This window comes from Notolabrus celidotus, chromosome 6 (assembly GCF_009762535.1).
Source record: "Notolabrus celidotus isolate fNotCel1 chromosome 6, fNotCel1.pri, whole genome shotgun sequence".
NCBI classification, from domain to species: Eukaryota; Metazoa; Chordata; class Actinopteri; order Labriformes; family Labridae; genus Notolabrus; species Notolabrus celidotus.
The window spans coordinates 35,907,325-35,925,111 of NC_048277.1; the positions used below are offsets into that span (position 1 = coordinate 35,907,325).

Genomic DNA, 17,787 nt, shown 5'->3' on the forward strand with positions numbered 1-17,787 from the left:
CTTTTTTTCGTTTTAATGTCACTTTAAAAAAATTAATTCAGCTACTGTAGAGTTGTAACTGTATCACTATACAACAATATGTCTGAAAGTTAGCTTACATACTTCCTTCCTCTTAAATAGAGCTCTCTCATCACATGTTTTTAGCCCAGTGTCACGCTAAAAAGTGTTTGGGGTTCTATATCTATGCATAAGCCTCATTTATAAACAGCTTATTTGTATATATTTAGAATGAGCCATAAGACAATGTTTAATTGTTACCCCACTGCAGCTCCCTCAATGGAGCTTTAAGTATCCTTACTGTGTTTTTAAAGATAACACAAACCTCTCCAACCTGGCAATAGTACAACCCCAATTCATACGCAGTGTAAATGTGGATGGCCATGATCTTCAGGCCCTTACTGCATCAAAGACAGACATGACTCTGTAGTGGAATTCACTGCATTGGGCTGAACAAATGCAGGTTAAAACTGAACCATGCAAAGAGGAAACCATATATAAACCTGATCCAGAAACACTGGAGACTTCTCTGGACCTGAGCCCGTAATAATACTAATACTCTATCACAGAAAAGTCATGAATGTGGAAATTAAGTTCATAAATGAAGATAATACTTACATGTGTGTTGCTTTGTAATACATTACAGTGCTAAAATTACTTTGTAGTAAGCTAACTTTGTAGTTGGTAGTAAGCTAACTAGCTAACAACAAAGCAGGATAATGTAATGAAAATAATACTAATACTCCATCACAGAAAAGTCATAAATGTGGAAATTGAGTCCATAAATGAAGATAATACTTACATGTTGCTGTGTAAAAATGACCTCCTGGGTGGTAAGACTGCAGCATCAGATGTGTAAGTGCAACAGTAAATGTATACTGACAATCACAGTTGATAAGTATCAAAGGTTCCTAGAGTTAAGCCCTGAGATTCCATAGGAAATGTTTGGGGTCATTTTTGACCCCGCTCATGGAAAAGTGGGGTAGTGATACAAAAGCTGCAATTTCTTAAAATGTATGAAATTTTTTTTTAAAAATGCAATGGCCTCATGTCACAAACATGTTTTATGAGGAATACCTGGAATATGAAAATATAAACACTTTTAATTTCAAAGATATTGAAGAATAACAACCCTTGGGGTCATTTTTGACCCCACTTATGCATCTAAGGGTTAAGATGGACTGAGGGGAAGTGGGAAACTGTCCTGTGGTCTGATGAATTAAAAGCTGACACTCTTTTTGGAAATCATGGACGCTGTGTCCTCGTCTCTAAAGAGGAGAGGGACCACCCGGCTTGTTATCAGCTCACAGTTCAAAGCCAGCGTCCCTGGTGGTATGGGGATCATAAGAGTCCACGGCATGGGTAGCTTCCACATCTGTGAAGGCTCCATTAATGCTGAACAATATCTACAGGTTTAGGAGCAACATACAGTTGTGCTCATAAGTTTACATACCCTGGCAGAATTTGTGTTTTTTTGGCCATTTTTCAAATAATATGAATGATAAGAGAAAAAGTTTTTTTTCACTCATTGTTAGTGGTTGGGGAAAGCAAAATTTTTATCAAACAACTGTGTTTACTCTTTTTATATCATAATGACAACAGAAACTAGCCAAGAAACCATAAATTCTGCCAGGGTATGTAAACTTATGAGCACCACTGTATGCTGCCATCCAGACAAGACCTTACATATTTCAGCAAGACAACACCAAACCACATTCTGCACATATTACAACAGCATGGCTCAGTAGTAGAAGAGTCCAGGTGCTTAACTGACCTGCCTGCAACAACAAAGGAGACCCTGAACTGTTGAGCAGCTGAAATCATAAAACAGGCAGGAATGAAACAACATTTCCCCTGGGTTCACGTTTACAGAGTGTTGTTTAAAAAAAAAAGGCTGATGCTACACATGTTTCCCAGCTGTTTTGAAATGAGTAGCTGGTATCAAATTTAAAATAAGCCTTCTATAAAACAATATATTTGTTTTGTTTCAGTGTTAAATATGTTGTCTTTGAATTTTTTTTTCCGATTAGATATAGACTTTAAATGATTTGCAAACTATTAAATCAGATAAGATAATGTATTTTTTTACTTTCATTAATATTATGAGTTATAATGAAGCATATTAGGACCCCTGGAAAAAAAGAAGGTTTGATATATTTTTTCATTCTGAGATTAAAGTCAGAACTTCAATACAAGAGTCACAATTATGACTTGTTTCTCAGAATCAAAAAAATATATATAATAAATACAAATTGAAATATATATATTTCCCAGTGGCCCTAATCTGAGTGTTTATTTTTTCCCCATAATTTTTCAATAATTTTTTAACATAAAACATTTAATATTCTGCAGAAAAATTCCCCCTAAAAGAAAAACTAAATTAATTTTAATAATGCAGACTCAGTCAGAGGAAATAAAAGTAGAAGTATATATATGTTGTATATAAAATACAAAATGAATAATAATAATCATGACAGCCAAAATAATTTATTCTTAATTATCTTTTTTAGATGTTCTGTCCTTCCCAATCGTCCTTCAAAAATTCTAAATGCATCCAAATCTACAAAAATGTGATAAACTCTTAAAATAAAGAGTTAATTAAAGAGGCTGATCTAAATAATAAGTGTGTCACATTTAAATCTGTCTAACCTGCAACAACCAGTCAGTCTCTGTTATTCACCTTTCCCCCCTTTTGCCCCCTTTTCCTCCCCAGTTATGAAAACCTGATCACATGTCCCACAGCTGCCCTAATTACCCCTGTAAGAGACCCCAGAGTGTTTTCTGTTTTGAAGCAAGTGACGTCAGAGCTCAGTGAGTTACGCAATACCACCCCACACCAGATCATAACACAGCCAGCTGAAGCACTTCTCATATAACTGTGCGTGGGGTTAGTTTACACGGCGGGGAGATTACTGGAAGGGATTCAAATGCATCAGCTGATGGGTGTTAAAAGGACTACAGTTACAGTTACAGATATGTGCTTTTAAAGTTGATGGGAGCCTCAGAGAAGATGTTTGACTGGGACGAGGAGTGGAACATCTCTTTCGCAGGGTGTGGATTCAGGAGTGTTTACTACCTGGGAGCTCTGAGCTGCATCCTGGAGCGGGCCCCACAGCTGGTTCATGGAGCCTCAAAGATTGGAGGAGCCTCCTCTGGTTGTCTCGTGGCTGCAGCTCTGGTTGTTGGGATTCCCATTGGTGAGTTTTTATGAAGATGATGATACTGGGGATGTTTTTTTTTTTTAAATTATAGTCTTAAAATAATGAAACAAATGATAAAATATATCACCTCTAGCATTGAATGTCAGCTGAAGTGTCTGATTGAACTTGAAGCAGTTCCTCCAGTCTAGATCCTTTCTTTTGTTGTACTTTCACTTTGGACAAAAGTGTGAAAGATGAAAATGCAATACAGTAGAAATATAGTTTTTGCAGCTCTTCAGACTCAGATCTTTATTTTGTTTTATATTTATATTGTGTATTTATATGAGCATTAACATGGGACTAAAAATGACATAGTTTACACCTCTTTATTGTCTCACTCTGATCACTTCTTGTTGCACGGTGGTTCATAAATCCAGTTAAACCAACATGTGGAAAAGAGAAACATGACCTTGACTCTGCAAGTAACTGAATTTATTTGTGAAGCTGACTGAATAACAAAAAGAAAGATGTTGTTTGTTAAGAGTGTTTATCGATACATACTGCTCTTTGAACTGTTGTATAAAATCATATCTCTCTGAAGTCGTGCTGTCGTTTCATGTTAGATAATGCTTAAAGCTCCTTCGAGGAGATATTAGCTGGTTATAAAACAGGTTGGAATTAATAGTGATGCCTCTTTAGGACCTTTATAAGCACATGAGACCATCAGCACAAAGATCAATAATTTATATACCCTCATTTTGAAGGTCTGAAGCTAAAAATGAGGGGTAGGTGCAAGTAATAGAGATTAGCTATACACTGCTGAGGCTGCTTTTTGGACATTTTCAATGACATAGATATCAAACATCTGGCTGTTGAAATGAAGCAGAGTGAAGTTTATTATATATATATTTATTTATTTATGTTTTCATTATTTATCTTTAATTTATTTAACTAATTAATTGTTTTTAATTGCATTTAATTATTTATTGTTTTATTATTTATTGTTTTGATGTTCTTAATCAATCTTTTTTTATTTTCTCTGATGTGATTTTATCCACTTCTTAAAACCTTTTAATTGCCTTTAACGCTTGTATTTATTTATTTATTTTTATTTATTTATTTATTTTGTAAAACCTCTTTAATAATCATTTATTGGTCTACTGAAATATCCTTTTGAAGGTGCTTTATAAAGAAAGTAATTATTATTATTAGTATTATTTAGAATTAAAAAACCCAGGACAAAATCAGCAAAGATTGTCCACAGGGGGCGCCAAAATCAACCCAAACCAAAAGGCCCCCACAGGAGCTTTAAAGTTCATGTTAAGAGGTTTTAACTGGTTATGAAACAGGCAGAAATTGATGTTGATTTCAAAATCAAATCCATAAAGCAAAAAAAGAACATAAGGAAGACAACAGATTATTTATTAAGTTAGTTTTAAGGCCTGTTTCCACTGCCGTCCGGTCTGCGTCACACATTGCAATTCAGTGTGCATTGCTAGAACAGACTTTGTTTACATTTTTCCTTGGACAGTGATAAGTTTGCCCGTAGAAGTACAGCAAGATTAGATTATTGTACAGACAGGACTATACTCACATGTAGAGAAAAGAGTCAGCACAGGGATCACCGGGATGAACACAATCTTAAAATTGCTTACTGTAGCTTTAAATATGTCAGAAAAACAACGTACTGTTTTGATGTTGTTTGTTGTTTATTTCATACTGATCACTTCCTGAAGTACAGAGGAAACAGTTTACATATTCAAATAAATATTCAGAGGTAAACCTGCATCTTAAAGTAAAATTCAGAGGTAGTTCATGTTGGTTTTACTGTAGCTTTACACCTGACACGTTTAATACATGTTATCTTGTTGTCAGTGAACTCATTTGTTTTTTCCAGAGAGGTCAGAGATACGTTATCTTAGAACAACCACTGTCAATGACACTTTCAGTAATCTTTGCACTTGAAAGGTTCACTGACACACAAACAGTGTTTGTAACTCTGAGAGCAAATTCCAGAGGTCACATGGAGTCAAAGGCAGAGTGGGGCCAAACGAGGGGAAACGCCTCTCACCCAGTCTCTCTCTGTTTTCCTCTTTAATCCCTCACTACCAGAGGAGTGTTAGAAAACCAGGCTAAAGGGAATGTGTTGCATTTTAGGGAATAAAGCTTAAGGTACCAGAATTACATAGAAGTTAGTGAGTTAGTGTCTTCCAGCTCTCCTCTGCCCTCCCTCTCCTGCTCTTTTAGCTGCAGGTCTCATCAGCAGGTAGCTTCAGGTGTTATCAATTTAAGAGGCGGGACTTGTTTGCATCATACAAAGTTTTACTTCTTATCTCATAATAATAATACTTTACAAATCATAAAAGCACATTAAAAGGAACAACTTGGTAAAATAATGACTGGAGCATCATCCACAGTTGAAAGCAGTTTTGAATAGTCAGGTTTTGAGCTGGGATCTGAATGAGGGGAGGTCATTGCGGTCACAGGCGTGTGGTAGGGAGAGGAAGTTGGCATCAGAGCGGGGTGAAGCAGGTTGTGTGATAGTGAGCAGCCGGGTTATTGAGGGCATTCTACGTCAGGAGGACTTTTGAACTGGATGTGTCGGGGAACGGGGAGCCAGTGGAGGTTATGGAGGACAGAGGCGATGTGATAGAAAGCTGTTAGAGTCGACGATTCTGGACGTAAAAGATGAATGAATCAGAGTTTCACAGGAGAGTAGTGGGAAGAGACGTGAACACTGATTTTGTCCTGTTTATTCATAATCTACTCGACTCATTTTTATTAATATAGTACCTTTAATACATTCAAACATGCATGCCAAAGTGATTCACAAAAAAATAGAGCAGTGGGACAGAAAACAACAGCTTTAGGTAAAATGATACAAGGCTAAACCAAGATAGAGGAAAGTGATGTGAAATATTTAGAAACAAAAATAAAAACAATAAAATAAAATCAGATAAATACTAGAAAATAAAATAGAATCATTTCAATAAAATGTATAAAAAAAAGTTCAGATAAATATAAAAAATTCATTAAAATCAGGTGAATATCCGAAAACAAAATACAATCATTATGATAAATAAATAAAATAAAATCAGATAAATATCAGAAAATAAAATAGTCATTACAATAAAATCACTAAAATAAAATGAGATAAATACCAGAAAATAAAATAAAATAATTACAATAAATACATTAAATAAAATCAGATAAATATCAAAAATGAACTAGAATCATTACAATAAAATTAAATCAGATAAATACCTAGCGGTCTAAGCGCCCTACACACAGAGGCTATAGTCCTCGTTGCAGGGGTCGCCGGTTCAATTCCCGGCCGGTCGACCTTTTCCTGCATGTCTTCCCCCACTCTCTACTCCCTACATTTCCTGTCTCTCTTCAGCTGTCCTACAAAATAAAGGCAAAAAGGCCAAAAATATAACTTTAAAAAAATAAAAAAATACCAGAAACTAAATAAACTACTAAATAAGATATCATAATAATAAAAAACAAAAATCTAATTATGTTTAAACAATGGCCATAATGGTAACAATGCAGTCAATCAATCAATCAATCAACCTTTATTTGTATAGCGCCAAATCACAACAAACGTTATCTCAAGACGCTTTTACAAACATAGGAGGTCTAGACCACTCTATGTCAAATTATGAACAGAGACCCAACACCAAGACAGGGTAAGACTCAGTCTGACCCCACCTTAATCCATCATGAGCATTGCACATTGCAGTATTTAGCTAGTTACAGTGGTGAGGAAAAACTTCCTTTTAACAGGCAGAAACCTCCAGCAGGACCAGACTCATGTTAGACAGCCATCATGCCTCGACCGAGTTGGGTCTGGAAAGACAGATAGAGGGGAGTAAGAGAGAGAGGTGATAGTGATGAGACGAGTCGTAGAAGCTGTTGCCGCTGGAGTCCAGCATGTCCGTATCAGTCCAGGACTTAAAGGAACTTACTCCAAGTTAAAAGCCAGATTAAAAAGGTAAGTCTTTAGTTTACTTTTAAAAACACCCAGAGAGCTCGCCTTTTTAATGTCCAGAGGCAGAGAGTTCAGAGATTGGGGGCATGAAAACCAAGCGGCAGCCTCCGGTCTCAAACGATGAAGCCCATGTGGAAGTGTTATAAACTGCAATACATCGAGAATCCGCTTGAGGCTGGCTGCAGAAACACAGGAAACCACATAGACATGAATGGGAAAAAGACGATCTTTGCAGCATTAATAAACATGTTTACAGCCTGGTTCAAAAAACGGCATGGCCCTACAGAGCTAATCTCTCTATCAGCACACACTGTATGGGGGGTGAATTTTTTACTAACGTGACGGTTCAGAAGATATTAAGATTCTGAGTTTTTGCCCAAATAAGGACATGACTGACGTGACTCCCGGTCAGGAACACATACATCAAACTCTGCCTGGTTGAGTTCCGCATTTCCAATATGGCTGCCGCCGTCGATTGGCTTCAAAACAGCTCTCAGGAACAGATGGGTGACGTCACGGATATTACGTCCATATTTTATACAGTCTATGATAAAAACAGAAAGCGCGCTGCCTGGCACTTCTGAGAGACACACGAGGAATATTTAAAAGGGAAGCATTCCACAAAACATCTCCCAGTTCCTCCTGATACCTGGCCCTACCTTCCATTAAATTAAAGGGACAGTCTGTTGTTGTAGGTGGGGTTGTATGAGGTACTTTTAGTAGTTAGCGTATTATCGCTCCTAATCAGCTCGACGCCTCTGTGAGAGAAAGCGACCGGAGAAGAAGAACAGAAGCTAGACTGCAGACAGCGTCAAATTTACAAAGTAATTTATAAAGATTACTGACATTATCAAAACATAACTTCAGTTTTTTTTAATACATGGTGTCCCATTGGACTCTATACTGGGTCTTATTTTATTCCTAAATTGCATCAAGATTTATGAAGCAGTATTACATCACACATTATCTTTTTATGCAGATGACACCATTACATATACGTCTGCCTCTTTCTTAGCAGGAGTGATAAGCAGCTTTAAATGTAGTTGATAATCTGTGTATCTGATAAAATAAGGATTAAATTATAAAGTAAATTAAAGCCGCAAGCGGCGATGAACGGGCCCTCGCACACCCGCAGCCGCCGCCTACGCGAGCCACCGCCGCCTACGCGAGCCACCGCCGCCTACGTGAGCCACCGCGGCCTACGCGAGCCGCCTGATATTAGTTCCCACGTGATGCGAAAGCACGATCTGAGAGTATATGCTGGCTTAGGTGGTGCAAATGTTCCAAGTTTCTGGCAGAGTGACAAGAAAACCTCCAAACTTGACAGTGTCCCACGCCCACAATTTCAGTCTGAACAGAATTCTTTTAACAGTAATCTATTCCTCAATATGTCTGCTATAGAATGTGCTTTGTTTGGACAGAATCGGATAAAAACTCTAGGAGGAGCTCTCAAAAGTATGCACCCTTATTTTGGCATTTTTGCTGCTGGATCTCCTTCCTTGCTGTTTAAATGAGTTCTGCAGGGCTTGTTTCTCACTTGCATTTTGATGCCCCGCCTCAACACATGCCACGCCCACAATTTTAATCGGAACAGAATTCTGTTAACACTAATTTAATCCTCAATATGTCTGCTATTGAATGTGCTTTGTTTGGACTGAATTGAATAAAAACTCTAGGAGAAATTAGCAAAAGTATGCACCCTTATTTTGGCTGCGTTTTTTATGTTCAAAGCTATGTGGCGCTCTTCCTGTTGAGTTTGGGATATGGGTGCAAGAGGCTTTTTTGTGCGGCATGATGTCCTGTATATGCATAAAATTTATATATAATAAATACTGTTGTACCATAGAGACTGATTTGATAACATTTGTCCTCCTCAGAAGAGTTCTGTGTTGACGTGTTGAACACAGCCAAAGAGGCCAGAGATCACACTCTGGGTGTTTTCCACCCGACCTTCAGTCTGCTGCGGACGGCGAAGGAGTTCCTGCAGCAGAAGCTTCCAGAAGATGCTCACATCAAGGCTTCTGGAAAGCTCTGCGTGTCCCTCACCAGGATGTCCGACTGCACGAACGTTTTGGTGTCAGAGTTTGAGAGCAGAGAGGAGCTCATTCAGGTAGATTGAAGCTGTGCTGACACTGAATCATCAAAGTGTTGACGGAGCCTGATATCTGAGTTTCATCTATCCTTTGCAGGTCCTCGTGTGCAGCTGCTTCTTCCCTTTTTACAGCGGTTTCATCCCACCTTCATACCGTGGAGTGGTGAGTAGTCCTCCTCTTTATTTTATGAGTAACTTTCATGCAAAACTGTTTTACTGGGTTCTTGTCAAAACCTTTAAAGCTTATAAATGAGGGGCTATAAGAAAAACAAAGTCTGAGTATGGATGTCTGGGAAAACCTCCTAAGCTTCATGGTGCACAGAGAATGAAACTTCAGAACAGGGCATAATAAAGACTGATCTTTGGATCTTCTCAGCGCTACATGGATGGAGCCCTGAGCAACAACATGCCTCTGTTCGAGCAGAGAAACACCATCACCATGGCTCCGTTCTCGGGCGAGAGCGACATCTGTCCCAAAGAGGGGACGTTCAACTTCTTCGAGGCGACCTTTGGCAACGTCAGCATCCAGGTCAACACCGGCAACGTGCACCGGGTCTGCACGTCCTTCCTGCCTCCCAAACCTGAGGTGAGTGTCACCCAGGTATGAAGCAATATTTGAAGTTTTCTGCTTCTTTATTCTCATAAGTGACTACGACTCAGAGTGAAACGTACTCTGTCCTCCACCTCATTAGTCTGAAAACTTAAGCTAACCCCAGTAAGTCTAGTTTCACTTTAAGATTCAGATTAATCATAAAAAAAATACAATGAAATACAGATATAATCAACAGGAAAGGTAAGAAGACATCATGTCCTCATGTAGGTAGTGTGGTAGACTGTGACACGTCTTTTATGCCCTGGTTGATATATATATATATATATATAATAGTGATGGGAAGTCCGGCTCTTTTCAGAGAGCTGGCTCTTTTGACACGGCTCCCAAAGAAGAGCCGGCTCTTTCGACTCCCGAACAGCTCTTAATTTAGGATCTTTTGTAGCCGTATGTTTTACCTTAACTTTGCAAAAAAACTTATGGTTTGTGTTAAAAACATTTAACGTACAGTGTTTTTATGAGAAGCCTTATAATTTCCCAATTTTGTGCATTATTCTGTTACAAAACCATTCTTACTTTTGTTTAGTATTTAGTATTTAGTATGTAAACTCAAGCAAACAGAACCATAACCAAACTCAGGCAAACAGAACTGATTAGGGTTAGGGTTAGGGTTAGGATTAGGATTAGGGTTAGGGTTATGATTAGGGTTAGGGTTAGGATTAGGGTTAGGGTTAGGATTAGGGTTAGGATTAGGGTTAGGATTAGGGTTAGGATTGGGGTTAGGGTTAGGGTTAGGGTTAGGATTAGGGTTAGGGTTAGGGTTCTGATTAGGGTTAGGGTTAGGGTTCTGATTAGGGTTAGGATTGGGGTTAGGGTTAGGGTTAGGGTTAGGATTAGGGTTAGGGTTAGGGTTAGGGTTAGGATTAGGGTTAGGGTTAGGGTTAGGGTTAGGATTAGGGTTAGGGTTAAGATTAGGGTTAGGGTTAGGGTTAGGATTAGGGTTAGGATTAGGGTTAGGAGTTGGGGTTAGGGACCGGGTTAGGGTTAGGGTTAGGGGTTAGGGGTTAGGGTTAGGGTTAGGGTAAGGGTTAGGGTTAGGGTTAGGAAAGGTTAGGGTTAGGGTTAGGGTTAGGAAAGGTTAGGGTTAGGGTTAGGGGTGGGGTTAAGGTTAGGGTTAGGGGTTAGGGTTAGGGTTAGGGGTGGGGTTAAGGTTAGGGTTAGGGGTTAGGGTTAGGGTTAGGGTTAGGATTAGGATTAGGGTTAGGGTTAGGGTTAGGGTTGGGATTAGGGTTAGGGTTAGGGTTAGGGTTAGGATTAGGGTTAGGGTTAGGGTTAGGGTTAGGATTAGGGTTAGAGTAAGCAAACAGAACCAGAACCAACTGAAGCAAACAGAACCAGAACCAAAGTCAAGCCAACAGAACCAGAAACAAACTCAAGCAAACCGAACCTGAACCAAACTCAAGCAAATAGAACCAGAACCAGAACCAGAACAATAATCAGGCAAACCGAACCAGAAACAGAACCAGAACCGAACTTAAGGAAACAGAACCAGAACCAGAACCAGAACCAAACTCAAGCAAACAGAACCAGAACCAACTCAAGCGACCAGAACCAGAACCAAACTCGAGCAAACAGAACCAGAACCAGAACCAGAACTCAGGCAAACAGAACCGGAACCAAACTCAAGCAAACAGAACCAGAACCAGAACAAGAACCAGAACCAAACTCAAGCAACCAGAACCAGAACCAGAACCAAACTCATGCAAACAGAACCAGAACCAGAACCAGAATTAGAACCAAACTCAAGCGACCAGAACCAGAACCAGAACCAAACTGGAGCAAACTGGAGCAAACAGAACCAGAACCAGAACCAGAACTCAAGCAAACAGAACTGGAACCAAACTCAAGCGAACAGAACCAGAACCAGAACCAGAACAAGAACCAGAACCAAACTCAAGCAACCAGAACCAGAACCTGAACCAAACTCATGCAAACAGAACCAGAACCAGAACCAGAACAAGAACCAGAACCAAACTCAAGCAACCAGAACCAGAACCAGAACCAAACTCATGCAAACAGAACCAGAACCAGGACCAGAACTAGAACCAAACTCAAGCAAACAGAACCAGAACCAGAACCAAATTCAAGCAAACAGAACCAGAACCAACTTAAGCAAACAAAAGTTATCCTCAGACTCTTTCCAAACAGAGCAGGTCTAGACCGTACTCTATGTTCCATTATTAACAAAGTCACCTGTGATTTTTCATTTTGGGTAAAGATGAGATTTTTTTGGACATTTGGGAAATTAAAAAGTTACCTGGATGTTTGCAGACGAGTCACATGGTGTAGATGTGACGTGTCTGTCAGCTGATTGAAAGAGGCCTGGTTGTCCTACCTGACAACGCAGTACGACCACGCCCCCTGCTGTCCAACAGACTTAGGACAGCATCCCAGGTGTGACCGCATAAAGGCCCCCTCATCCCGGCTTACTAGGCCTGCTTCCTGATCTCTACGGCCTCCCTTATCTGGTATCCAAACCTCTATAAATCAGCTGGGAGAAAAGTCACATCAACACCACTTAACTCAGTGAGGGGTGTGTTAATGTGAAAATGAAACTGATACCAAACTATTAATACACACAGTCCCTTTAAATACTCTGACCTCCAAGAGTGGCAATATGTGAATTACATCCAATATCTCAGTCTCTAGCTGAGAACGCAAGACTGTGTTTGGTCTTGTTTGCATTCAAAGAAGTGTAATCTTGTAGTTTTTAAACAAGGAGACTTTCATTGATTTACCTTGGAGTACAGGTGAAGCAATTCTTCTTATTCTTATTCTTTCTTCAGATCCCCATTAGCTGCCACTAACACAGCAGCTACTCTTCCATATAAAACAAACATAACATACAAAATATACATAAAATACAAAACTAAACATTCTACAAACATTACAAAGAAAAACTGTGAATGCTTTATAGAAATAAAATACAAAAAACAGAAACATGCTACAGACATGAAATACAACAACTGAATATACTACAAATGTAAGATACAACAATTTAAATCAGAATCAGAATCAGAATCAGAATCAGCTTTATTCGCCAAGTATGCTTGAACACACAAGGAATTTGACTTTAGTAAACTGTGCTCTCTTTGTACAAGGCATAAGAATAAGAATAAGACCTACAGTAAAAAATAAAATAAAAATATAATAACAACATTAGCTATAAATACAAAGAAACAACAAATAGGCTTGACTAATATGTACAGGCTAAAATAATATGATAAAGTGCAGTGGTGAGTAGCAGAGGTAGTTTTTACATTATAAAATAGAAGTTAAATAGTACAAAAAATAGAAATATGGAATTCTGCTTGGAGAATTGTTGCATTGTATATTTACAGAGAGTATTTATCTGACAGGTATGACACTGTTATGGTTTAGTGTTCATCAGAGTGACAGCCTGGGGGAAGAAGCTGTTCTTATGGCGGGTTGTTTTGGCGCACAGTGATCTGTAGCGCCTGCCGGAGGGGAGGAGTTTGAAGAATTTGTGTCCAGGGTGTGAGGGGTCAGCGGTGATGCTACCTGCCCGTTTCCTGGCGCGGGACCGGTACAAGTCCTGGATGGGGGGCAGGTCGACACCGATGATTTTTTCTGCAGTCCTTATAGTCCGCTGCAGTCTGTGTTTGTCTAGTTTGGTTGCAGAGCCAAACCAGACAGTGATGGAGGTGCACAGAACAGACTGGATGATGGAGGTGTAGAACATGATCAGCAGCTCCTGGGGCAGGTTGAACTTCCTGAGCTGACGCAGGAAGTACATCCTCTGCTGGGCCTTTTTTCTGATTGTGTCTATGTGGGAGGTCCACCTAAGGTCCTGGGAAATAGTGGATCCCAGGAAACTGAAAGAGTCCACAGTAGACACAGTGCTGTTCAGGATGGTGGGGGGGGGGGGCTTCTCCTGAAGTCCACTGTCATCTCTACCGTCTTGAGCGGGTTCAGCTCCAGATGGTTCTGACTACACCAGAGTGCCAGCTGTTCCACCTCCTGTCTGTAAGCAGACTCGTCTCCGTCCTGGATGAGACCGATGACGGTGGTGTCGTCTGCAAGCTTCAGGAGTTTCACCGAGGGGTCCCCTGAGGTGCAGTCATTGGTGTAGAGGGAGAAGAGCAGTGGGGAGAGAACACATCCCTGTGGGGCACCAGTGCTGATGGTCCGGGTGCTGGATTTAAAATGCTACAAACAGAAAATACAGCAGCTAGAAATGCTACAAATAACCAATAAAATAACTGTTCCACATAAAGAGGGGCATTTTAGTTTTATTATAATGAAAGTAAAACGTGAACCAGGCAGGACCCAAAACTGGACCTTGTGGAACTCAATCGTAGAGCACTGACATAGAAATCCCTCTGCAGACTGTGACACAGGAAGTCCTGAAACTCTGGACTCTGCAGGAGTAAAGCATGCTTGATTTTCTTCTCTTTAATACATCAGAGTGAATGTCTTCAACTTTCATGACCTCCACTTCTCGTCTCTGCAGAAGTTGGCAGAGATCTGTCACAACGGTTACATGGACGCTCTCCGTTTCCTGACAGAAAGAGGTGAGCTCCTTCACCTTCATCCTCCTCTCCACTCTTTCATTTTTCCAAACCTGCTTTTTGTCAACCACCTGTGACAGATCTGCTTGGATCACAGAATCCTCAGCCCGGTTTAGAGGCAGAGACAGAAGGACTCAGACCTGCTTGTTGTGAGCTGATGGAGACGAAGAAGACGCTGATGGAAGGTCACGGAGGGCTGGATCTTAAAGTCATACAGAATCTCCCGCTTGGTTTCAAGAAAGGTGAGGAGGACACCAGGGACTGACTTTGAAACAGACTCAAACAAAGCTGCTGTTTCATGCTTTGTGTGTGTTTGTGTATCTGTGTCCTCAGTGCTGTGTGAGGCGTGCAGGAACAGTCGTGTCGGTGACTCCCGGTGGTCTCAGCTCTCTGACTTCCCTCCAGTGAGGCTGTTCCTGTATCTGATCATGCTGCTGGTGCTTCCCTTGGAGCTGCTCCTCTCACTCATGAAACGGTAACGACGAAGCCAGAGAGGAAGTCAGGATCAGTCAATTCAAATCTGCACTTTATGTATTTTTATTCCTTCATGGTTTGTATCCTGACAGGTTGATGATCTCAGGATGCACGGTGGTCTGCAGACTGCTGAAGCTGAATGAAGATATGTGCAGGAGAGAATGCAGCAATAGAGGTGAAGCCTCCAACAGGTGTGTGTGCCTAAAACTCATTATTTGATGTTCTTCACTTTAATATGTTGAGCATATCTGCAGCTTTTCAACCCTTCAAGAGTCTTCATGTCTTCATCCTTGTTTCCTCCTGCAGCTTCTCCAACTCAAACCTCAAAACTGAGACAAGAGGAGACAAAAGCATTGAGTATTTGACTTCAACAGTCCCCACAAAGTCCAACAAAACCCCTCTTATGGGTAACAACGGTCACCTGGAGCAGTTCTCCTTCACTTCTACCTCTGCAGGTCCTTCAACCTCCTGATGCCAAATACAGCGGCACACGATGAGCTGACTTTAAAGCACAGAAGTTAAGACCCGTACGCCGGGAGAGAAAGATATAGTATTTGTATACCATCCATACCATACCATCTTCTTTTGCTTGTCCGGGTCCGGGTCGCAGGGGCAGCAGTCCAGACACTCCTGTCCCCGACCACTTCTACCAGCTCTTCTGGGAGGATACCGAGGCGTCCCCAGGCCAGCTGAGAGATAGAATCTCTCCAGCGTGTCCTGGGTCTTCCCTGTGGCCTCCTCCCTGACGGACACGCCCGAAACACCTCCCCAGCAGGGAGACGTCTGGGAGGCATCCTGACCAGATGCCTGAACCACCTCATCTGGCTCCTCTCGATGTGGAAGGAGCAGCGGCTCTACTTTGAGTCTGAGCTCCTGACCCTCTCTCTGAAACTGAGCCCAGACACCCTGCAGAGAAAGCTCATTTCGGCCGCTTGTATTCACGATCTTGTTCTTTCGTTCACAACCCACAGCTCGTGATCATAGGTGAGGGTTGGGACGTGGATTGACCTGTAAATTGAGAGCTTTGCCTTCTGGCTCAGCTCTCTCTTCACCACAACAGACTGGTTATTATTTGTTTATGTGTATATATGTTTGCAAATGTTAAGCTTTTATGACATTAATATGTAGAACTTTTATATTTATCTTCATCTGCAACAGAGCAGCTACTTTTATTTTAGTCATCATTTCTGAGCACTTTTTACTTTAAGCTTGTTTGGCTTTATTTTACAGAGTGCTGAAGAAAGGTTCACGTTTTGTAAATGATCTTAATTTTAGAACTAGATCCCCTGACCTGATTCAAAGTCGATCACAGTGCATGAAATCATTCCAGAGACTTCCTTTAAAGAGTTTACAGACAACACAGTGATGATTTCTGTGCAGTGTCCAGGAGTTATGGATCAATGTAACCGTGAACTTAAATTCAATATTTTATGTTTTGCATACAAACCCCTGAATGTAGTTTATTTATTTTAACATTTTCCTGGTGTGACGACCCTGCAACCAGGCCACTGTGTCTGTGTCTGTGTTGCAGGGACTCTCGCTCCTCCATATCTCCCTGAACTTCTGCTCATCAACACAGAGAGAGAGAGATGATAGTGATGAGAAGAATACTATTCTTCTCATCACTATCATCTCTCTCTCTCTCTCTCTTCCTCTCCCTCTATCCCTCTCTCCAACACGGTCTCAGCAGATGTGTGTCTAACATGAGTCTGGTCCTGCTGGAGGTTTCTGCCTGTTAAAGGAAGTTTGTCCTTGCCACTGTAACTTGCTAAATGCTGCAAAGTGCTCTGCTCATGGTGGATTAAGTTGAGATCAGACTGAGTCCTGTCTGTAAGATGGGACTGGATCTGATCCTGTCTTGATGTTGGGTCTTTGTTAATAATAGAACATAGAGTACGGTCTAGACCTGCTCTGTTTGGAAAGAGTCTGAGGAGAACATTTGTTGTGATTTGGCGCTTTATAAATAAAGATTGATTGATTGATTGATTGATTGATTGATTGATTGATTGATTGATTGATTGATTGATTGAACACGCCCAGCCTCACTCTCAGGTCTTCTTCTTCTATTCACCTCATTATACAACCCGCCCGCTTGACCTTCAGCCGCTCTGACCCCACCTCTGGAACTCCCTCCCACTAGAAATCCGTAACATGGACTCTCTTTCCATTTTCAAATCTCGTCTCAAAACACATCTTTTTAATCTCTGATCACACCTCTTCACTGCACTGTACCTCATCCTGCTCATTGTATTTATTATTCACACTGTATCATGTCTTGTTGATTTTATCAGACTAACTTTATACTGTTCTTTTTTTTTTAAAACTCTACCCTGTACGGTGACCTTGAGTGCTCTGAGAGGCTCCTTTAAATAAAATCTATTATTATCATTATCATTATTAAAAGATCTCCTTACTCCTTCATTCTCTCTGTGACTCAGGTCCTGGTCCTGGCTCTCTCCCTAACATCTGACATGATTCTTCTGCACATATATTCTGACATACAATACTCCTGACAACATCTTCAGCTACATTTACATCTCTATTTGTAAATAAATTATAACTTTTTGGTCTTGTTTCTTCTTGTTTGCCACAACCTATGACCAGGGATGTGACACTGGGGTGGTCAGAGCAGTGAGTTAAAGGCACTGATTTTGATACATGGAAAAGGTCCCTTATACTGATGCCTCTTCATGACCTACATATTAAAATGAGATTATCAGTGATGCATTGGTTCTTCCTTTATACTGAATTTTAGTGCCTGAGCTCAGGTCGGATTTTCCAGCAGATACACAATCATCCCTCACCTTGAAGTGTCTGTTTAGAGCTCTGCTGCTAAAGTTCGTCAATGAGAAGTAACTTATCAAGCAGGAGGAGTTTTTTTCATGAGATAATTCCCTTAAAAATAACATTTTGTCCTTAATACTGGAGCAGGATTATCAAACAGACGC

General features: G+C 40.5%; 1 protein-coding gene across 2 annotated transcripts; it reads left to right on the top strand.

The window, feature by feature from the left end:
- Positions 1-2,723: 2,723 nt before the first annotated feature.
- LOC117814655 (patatin-like phospholipase domain-containing protein 2) lies at positions 2,724-15,650 on the top strand. Of its 2 annotated transcripts, XM_034686117.1 has the most exons (10): positions 2,778-2,808; positions 2,987-3,194; positions 9,009-9,241; positions 9,321-9,386; positions 9,600-9,824; positions 14,308-14,368; positions 14,446-14,607; positions 14,699-14,840; positions 14,932-15,030; positions 15,146-15,650. In XM_034686117.1, exons 2-10 carry the CDS (start codon positions 2,990-2,992, stop codon positions 15,309-15,311), a joined length of 1,359 nt encoding a protein of 452 aa, XP_034542008.1. In that variant the 5' UTR covers positions 2,778-2,808; positions 2,987-2,989; the 3' UTR covers positions 15,312-15,650. The 2 variants fall into 2 exon arrangements, with proteins under 2 accessions (XP_034542009.1, XP_034542008.1); XM_034686118.1 differs by having other exon boundaries at positions 2,724-3,194; positions 9,600-9,809.
- The last annotated feature ends 2,137 nt before the right edge of the window (positions 15,651-17,787 follow it).